This window comes from Buceros rhinoceros, unplaced genomic scaffold (assembly GCF_000710305.1).
Source record: "Buceros rhinoceros silvestris isolate BGI_N320 unplaced genomic scaffold, ASM71030v1 scaffold48213, whole genome shotgun sequence".
Lineage (NCBI taxonomy): Eukaryota > Metazoa > Chordata > Aves > Bucerotiformes > Bucerotidae > Buceros > Buceros rhinoceros.
Window position 1 is genome coordinate 1 of NW_010402743.1, and position 8311 is coordinate 8311.

Below are 8311 nucleotides of genomic sequence, written 5' to 3' on the forward strand. Positions count from 1 at the left end.
GGGGAGTGGGGTGGGGGGGGAATGGAATAGCGGGTTTGATTTGATTTGATAATTACATTCTTACTATATAAAGCTCTGTATGCAGAGCTGGACTTGTTCACTGCAGGGGCAAACCACTGACTCATGCTCAGCTTGTCCACCAAGAGAAGAACTGCTCTATTCTCCTTTCAGCCTGACGCTGAGTGTTCTCAAAGACAGCACCCTGACCTAGATGAAACTTTGGCCTACCTGAGAATGACAGGTCTCAGGTTGTCAGACCAGCTCCGTGTGAAGACTACCAGGGCAATCAACAAGCCTCTGCAAGTCTTGACAGAAAGGCACCTCAGATTGAGCATTTTTTCTGTCAAACAGTGACAATTTACTCCAGTTGGCTAATGTGAATTCTGCCCGTTCTTAAAGCTAGGCATATAGCTACAGAAATACTTTGATATTGTATTCGAATTGTGAAAGATGCTTTGTGGCATTGCATTTTACTGACTTTAATTTTGAGATTTTGCATACGAGTATCATCTCACAGCAGAAAGTGAAATAGACTGCTGCATTCTGTCTACGGCATTTTTCTTCCCTAAGCTTCAAGACAGCTTTGATAGTTCAAAATGCAAAATTCTCCAGAACTTTGGCTGATCTCCGGCTGAGCCCCACTTGTAGTGATCTGCTATTTGCACATCCTACAATATGTCACAACTTCTTATCAGAACTGTATCTCTCCTGTCTGAGTGGTCTGAGCAAGCCACACAAAGCTCAAAGTCCACTGCTCAGAAAATGAATCTTAATTTGATTCAAAAGCCCTAATGAAAACAACTAAGCATTACCAGAAAGAAAACATTCACACCATGGCTTTCCTGCTATGGGACGTAGAATAACCATCAGGAATCCTTTCAATAGCAGGGTCATTTTCAAATGCTAAGAGTAATCCAAAATCTGCCTCCCTCATTAGCCCCCTTCAACCTTCAGAAGTTTTCTCTTTCTTTCCACACTAGTCCTCAGAAAATCTTCCTACATCAACTCAGAAGATTGCAAATAGATGTTTATAATCTTCCACTGGAGAGATGGGATGGAAACTGAGGTTGCATCAGACAGTACACTCTGTCGTACCATATTTGGCAAGAGAGTGGAACCAAAGTGGCAGATTTCCTCATACCATTGTCAAGGAACTTGCGTGTTCTATCAAGCTGCAGTTTTATAGTTTCAAGATACTCTCCAAGAGCCTTGTTTACTCAAAACTATTCAGACTAGGAGTACCTTCTGGGTTGTTTTGGATTTTGCTCCTGTTGCCTAATGTTGGTAATTGTCCATCAATCAACGAACATGTCCTGAATATTCTCCATGAGTTTATACACACTCTACGCCAAGGTCTTCAGAAAAGTTTTGGGACTTCCACAACAAAAATTTCACTGACATCCCAAAGCAGCAGAATCCAGACCAACCCCAATTTAAAACATATCCCCTCTTTTGTGATCTCCACCTCACAGGAATGTGCACAGATGTCTGAGTTAAGAATAAAGTAAAATTAAAATGAAATCGCTGAAGTAAGGGTATTTAAAAAAACCCAAGAACTACAGGCCTCCACCTCAAACTGGATCTTTACCTAACTTGGAAGTGGAATTTGATGGCATCTATTTTAGTCCCATTAAGTGATGAGAAATTAACCATTTATTCATTACTCACATTCTTTCAAGACAAGATGATCCATATCCCTCTTGGGATGAGTTAGTGGGGCCCAAGGTCTACTTGATCTATCACAACCTTTGCTGTAAGAACTTCCAGTCCATCTGTCTTAGTGAAATCAGCATATATGACCCTAACTCCTGCATGGGGAAAAAGCCCCAGGTTATCTTGCAATGCAGGGAAGGCAATCACTAAAATACTGTGAACTATAATAGTGTGCAGGGATCTGTCATGTTGAGACAGTTTGCACACCTACATTGTAAATCGCTCAAGAGAAGGCAATTCTGGAAGGATGGTTTCAAACAAAATTATGGGCTCAAAACTCCACGTTACTTTGAACTTCATGAACATTCAGACTCAGATCTGAGCTTCCCGTTGTGACCCCACCCCTGACCTGTACTATAAAAGCCAGAAAATTATGCTTATTGATTAAGTCATTAATACACTGGTGTGTTGGATTTGTTTAAAGAATCCTAAATGATATGACACCTATTGTGCTGGAAATAGCAACAATGGAGGAGATGGGCAGGCAGAGGTATCTTCTCCATATCTCCGTGACAGCAAACTAGGCAGTAGCTCAGCAGGGTGCACAATGGCTGTGAACTCATCACCCCTCTTCGCTAGGCAGTGCAATGTCCTTCTGTCACAAAGCATTGCTTCTGATCTCTAAACTGGTGGAACTAAAGCCAGAGGAACGCTGAAAGACTGGGGGATCCTCTGGGCTGTGTGTGAAGGTGAGGGTATTCACGTGGAACACAGGCTTTTCCAAGGAGCATGTGCTAGAACAGTCTGAAAGGGCTCAGTGCGTGGCCATGTAAACCAGCATTGCCTCCATCCCCAGCTAGTGACAAGGCTCTCCAAAACCTCAGGAGTACAGGAACGAGGCACTTCAGCATTGCTGGTATGACACTTTCGGCACACACCCAGTAAGAATTACTTTATTTCCCTGGGAATTTTGTTCAGCTCCAAGGGTCAATATGGCAATAACAGAACCACCTTACTGAGTCAATCCTTGAGCTTGCTAATATAGATGAAACAGTTAATTAGGCACGGGAGATTAGCCAAAGTACAATACATCTCCTTCATCAAGACAATCCATGCTGTGACGCTCATCTTCGCCCTGTACTTATGACCCTCATGTTGTAGAGAAGACATTCTTACTGATACTACCCATGGGCAACACCTCCTTCTAATTACCTTCTCTACGAGAGACATTTCATCATCAGGATTCCTGCTCTTTGTGCGTGCGTATATATATGTATCTGCTCTCACCCACTGGAACTACGTGCACTGGAATGCTTATAGCACAGACTGGCTTTGAAACAAGTCAAGGACCAATGTCTGCCCTGAAGATAACAAGTGCCTTCATGCTCCTCACCCTGGTGGTTCTTTGCTTAGCAAGTGAGTAACCTTTTTAAGCTCCTGATATATTATAGTTCTAATGTTCCAACACTGTGAATTTCTCAGTCTGCTGGGATAGTAAGCAATGGTTGCTGACTTGGGTGGCAGAAAGCAAGTGAAATTTCATGCTCATGCACTGTCTAGCAAACAATATTGCACCTGCTTTACAGTTGCCAGCTTCAGTAGAGGAAACCAGTTATTTGATGGTGAGGTCAGCCAGAGCTGCATTCTGCATTGTAACTCAAAAGTGAACTGTAAAGCCTCAGAGCTAGAGCAGGTTTTTTACCTACTTTTTTTTTTTCTCCATCTGAGCAGGATGTTGGGAGCCGATGAGGAGCTTCTCCTGCCAAACTGAGCAAGCAGGAGACAGTTATTATGCACAGGCCACATAACGTGGCTGTGAATAATCTCTTTATGATGTTAGTTTGCCAGGCTGGAGAGAGATTTGAGGCACAGATTGCTCTATAATAAAATAGGGAGCTGGGAGGAATTTCTGGAGCCTTCACTTGGTATTTTTTTTAAAAAAACTTGCAATTAAAAAGAAAAAGAAAAATAAGAAAATAAGTACCTTTAAAACTCTTTGAAAGAATCCAAATCCTTTCTGCTAGCAGCATAGCAGTTGAACAGCATTATGAATGCTAAAGAAGCAAGACAATGAAAATGTTAAAACAAAACCAAAATTAGGAAACAAAATAATCTTTTTCCATTTCGAATAGCTCTTGAAAGTGTGCTTTGAAAATGGTCTCAAAACCAAAATCCTTATGAAAGATGTCAGTTTCAATGAAAAGGCGTGCTTCCCGCAGAACCTCCTCTGTCAAACAGCCTTTCACTAACTGCAGAAAAATAAATAAACATTGCTTTCACAAGAATTCCAGCAAATCCTTTCTTCGAGCTTTCTAGTTTATCTTGTCTGCATTACATCGATACTTCTCAAGCCACACCTTTTTCGCATTCACTCCCAAATATATAATGGATACCAAAAGATTACCAGAGGGAAAAAAAATCTTAATGTTTTTGTGGAACTGGGTTAAATCTGATCCAGTTCCAGAACAGTGAAAACTCAGTCAAACTCCTGCTGACATAGACTGAAACTTAACATGGAGCATTATTTATGCTGGATTTTTATTTTCTTTAGCATTATTTTTGCCAGACAGCTTTATTTGATGAGATGATGAGCCCCATGAAAGGAAGTTTCAGTGGAAAGCTTAACGGCTTTAAAGATCTAAAAAAGCTACATTTAATCAGAAAGGCAAGGGCTAGAGTGTGTTGCCTTTTAGATCATAAAACATTTTCTTCCTGCTCCTTCTATACAGAAGCCTCTGCCTGACAACTTTTATCCCAGTGGTAGCCACAGAATGACGATTACAAGACAAGACAAGAACAAAATACATTCCTAAAGAAAGTAACAAATGTGTCACCATGAGGGAGACATGCCAATGTTACTTGATTACTTTGTGGGAGGCGTAATTATCCTTGTTGTGAAGGCACCTTTTGAAGCCCCACCTGAGAACAGGGCTCCATTACATTAGATGCCGTGTGTATACAAAATAGGAGCCAGTCCTTCCACCAAATAGTTCAGAATCCGTATCGACTGGCAGGGGAAAACAATTTTTTAAAGTAGTATTATAGTCCAAATCAATTTATTATCATTTAACATATTTAGTATTATGTGTTAATGAAGATGTTATACTCATTATTGACAGAAAATCAAACTAGAAAAGGACCATGTGATTTGCTTCACAGCCACATAAGAATTTTGTTTTATAAACCTGGGAAGTAAAACCCAGTCGTGTTCAACAACTAGTTCATCCTAAACAAACTGGCCATCAAACACAGCATTGACTCCTGGGTCTTGAATCCTTCACTGGTGAAAAGGGGAATAATAGCCTCCCTCCCCTCCCACACCAAAGGCTGTTCCAGCTGCTGACGGATTTCAAAGGTAAACAATACACTAAGATCCACTTGTTTAATAGGTCCCAACACCTGCATCCTATTAAACACTGGAAAACAGTGTCAGTATTTACTTCCAAGGAGGTAAAAGACTTGGTGTTTGCTGAAGGGCTGATGCTAATGAAACTATCCCAGCTGCAAAATGAATGTTCAACAGCGGGTTTTATTTTGTGATTCTGTTTATATTGCAGATGCTGTCAAAGAGAATGAGGTGAGTAATTTTCTTCTTTATTTCTGGATAAAAATATATGGTTTGTAACAACATGAGGTAAAAAAACCCAAACAATCATACTAAACATTAATTAAATGCTGCTGAAGTATTTCAGAGAGAAATTCCTGAATTTTAGATATGTGGCTTCCATACAGTTGCCCTGACAACTTCCAGATGTTTTTACATGTAATGCAGTTGGGGCAAGAAATTAGGCAAGGCCAAATATTAAGTCAGAGAAATCAAGAATTTTTTGATATTTATCTGGTGATGATGCTATAAGGCTTTTTTGGTGACTTTCAGATCCTAAATCGTGTACCCAGAGATTTTAATTTCTCTCTGACTGTACTGGAGTGTTCATCCTGGGGTCAACCTCTGTAAGAAATGAGGCACCAAGCAATAAAAATCCTTACTCGGATGAGCAGAGACAAGCCCTTTGGGAGTCCAGTGGACAGTAGCAGGGAGCGGAAACTCACACACACAGAGCTGATCCCACACCAGCACAACATATACAGCCTCTGATGCCTAAAACCACACCAAGACATACGTACTTTCCCAAGGAGAGCCTGTTCCACTATCCACACCAAACCAAATATCTTCCCCATTTTACCAACTGTTACACATACACAAATGGGGCAAATTCACCTAGTTCCCAGCTTTTTTATTAGCTGTCCCTTGCTTCTCACAAGCTGGAGGTTGATCAGTTTTCAAATGCTAAGTTACAAACTACAGAGATTCCTCCCACGCCGCTGCCTCTGCTGGGTTATGTTGTGGAAACCTGTCAGGTCTCTGCCCTGCAAGGAGGGCTGCCTCCTGCTTTCCAGTGAAACATGAGCAGCCAGTGCTTTGGAGGAGAGGGAAAAGACCAAACAAAGGAAAACCTAGGTAAACTAACATCCCATGTGCTTTATTATTATTATTATAGGACACTGGATTTAAGCCCATAACATCCAAGAGAGCGACTGGCTACTGACTCTCTGTCAGTGGAGACCTCTCAGTCTGTGCTGAGCCATGGCACCGGGGCTGGGCTGCTGAAGGGGCTGACCACACTCAGCTCCTCACTTCACCCACCTGCAATCAAATCTGGGATGCATTCAGGGTTTGGCTAAGATGATCCTCCTGTCCTTCACCAAGAGGTGGAATGAGGGGGCAAAAAAATCGGGCCATAACAAGACCAAGGCTGGGTTCTGTTTTAAATACCTAGATTTATAACACGTATATTGGCCAGTTCTTCAAAAAGGAAGAGCTCCGGTCATAGTGTCCCTCCAAACACTAATACATTTCAAATTGTCACTAGACTATCAGCAAAAAGAGCCAAACCAATTTTAGTTACAATGGTACCTGTAAGAACAGGTGATTTCCGAGGCAAGCAAACCCTGGGCTTTTGGGGATGACAATGAGCACACTAAATAGGATATGTGCACTGCAAAAGGAACTCCCTGCTTGTCAAAAACCAGGAATGACATTCCTCTGACAGGAGAAGATTGAGCTCCAAAACCAAGACAGGAGCACTTTCAGTCATTTTTTCAATTAGCTTGTGCTTCCATTTTCATATATGTCTGTGATGAATACAGTCCCGCTACCAGGTGAGGGCATTTCAACGATTTCTTTTCATGCTAATATTTAAATAGGACTTGACTTAATCCTGTCTGGGCAAATCTCTTCACCAGTGTAAAAACTGTCAAGAGCTGATATTTGTGCAATGAAGAGACAGAAACCCTTCTCATCCTTGAAAACTAATCTCACCTGAATTTACCAACACTTGCAATTAGGCTGCAAAAAATATTAAGCCTCGACCCTTCTGTAGACAGAAAAGGGGCTGTATTTTTTCCAGTGACTGTGTTCTTATTGAGACAGACAGTGAAGTCCCAGAAGGTGCTCAGTACCTGACATGGATCACATCACACGCATCTCCGTCAGAATAAATGTTTCTTTTTTGAGGCTTAGGCTCAGCTAAAATAGATGATGGAGCCCCACTGACTGTGCTGTTCTAGAAGCAGCTGACAAGCTTGTCCAAAAATTTCATTATTCGTTATTTCTGTAGGTGAATGGAGAATGTGAGAAAGATGGATTCAAAGAAAAATGATAATATATTTGCAGGTAGACTGCAGTGAATACAAGCGGTTAGAGAGAGGAAAACCTATTTACTGCGAAAGACTCTATCAACCTTTTTGTGGGTCTGATGGAAAAACGTATAACAACAAATGTTCTTTCTGCAAAGCAGTCCTGTAAGTATGATACTACATAATTACTCCCAGTTAAGCCTAAATCTGAGATTAGCTGAGTTATCTGGTATTTCCATTCCACTTAAGTGCTATCATTTTTTTCAGGGTGCTCCTTCTCTGCTTCTTTGCTTAATCTTTACAGACTAATAAGGTCCAACTGATCTAAACGAATGACCTTGATATTTGTGTGAGCAACTTCCTATTCTAGAAGAAACTGTAGAGTTGGACAGTAAAGAGAAGGAGTCCAATGAGCAGCATAGGGCTAACAAGACATCTGGACCCAAATCAGGTCATATAAAAATTCAAAAGTAGTACTTGAAATATCTTGCTTTTTATGGATAAAATACGTAATTTTTAAAAGAAAATTGTTTACAGATCAGGGTCTTCTTGTCTGATACAAATGAGTATAGTGTCTTCTCTGTTGGAGAGTTGTTGGCTGAGGTCTTCAGAGAGATTTTAGTTCATAATGCTAGAGTTTACTGTCTCCAGTGTCTATGTCCTTCCTTTCCTTTGCAGGAGAAGCAGAGGTGCCTTACATATGAAGCAAGCAGGAGCATGCTGAATGAATCCTGCTTGACAGAGAAGAGTGCTGAGAACAGCTTTACACTGCCCTATCACAATCTCTTAACTTGATTTCATTCATCCTGCCTGTTCTGATGATGGTGAGCAAAGCACAAAGCAGGCTTTTTGCTTGTGCTCTGTCGTTTGCTGCTTCCCTCTGCTCCAGAGTGTTGGGTTTGACACTTCTGTCCTCCGCGCAAAGCACTTCCTTGGGATTCTCAGGAGCATTCCTGTTCCCGTAGCAACTTCATTTTCACATGAGCACTTCATTATATATTTGTCTGCACAGTTAAAGTCC

General features: G+C 41.2%; 1 protein-coding gene across 1 annotated transcript; it reads left to right on the forward strand.

Moving 5' to 3' along the window:
* Positions 1–3005: 3005 nt before the first annotated feature.
* LOC104490431 (ovomucoid-like) lies at positions 3006–8014 on the forward strand. Its single transcript, XM_010132713.1, has 4 exons — positions 3006–3069; positions 5211–5230; positions 7328–7455; positions 7969–8014. The coding sequence occupies exons 1-4, from the start codon at positions 3006–3008 to the stop codon at positions 8012–8014; spliced, it is 258 nt and encodes an 85-aa protein (XP_010131015.1).
* The last annotated feature ends 297 nt before the right edge of the window (positions 8015–8311 follow it).

Bases quoted from the DNA above. Each gene is read 5' to 3' on its own strand.
- LOC104490431 (XM_010132713.1), top strand. From the start codon at position 3,006: ATGTCTGCCCTGAAGATAACAAGTGCCTTCATGCTCCTCACCCTGGTG. The intron at 3,070-5,210 runs GTGAGTAACCTT...TTTATATTGCAG, and splicing joins GGTGGTTCTTTGCTTAGCAA to ATGCTGTCAAAGAGAATGAG. The intron at 5,231-7,327 runs GTGAGTAATTTT...ATATATTTGCAG, and splicing joins ATGCTGTCAAAGAGAATGAG to GTAGACTGCAGTGAATACAA.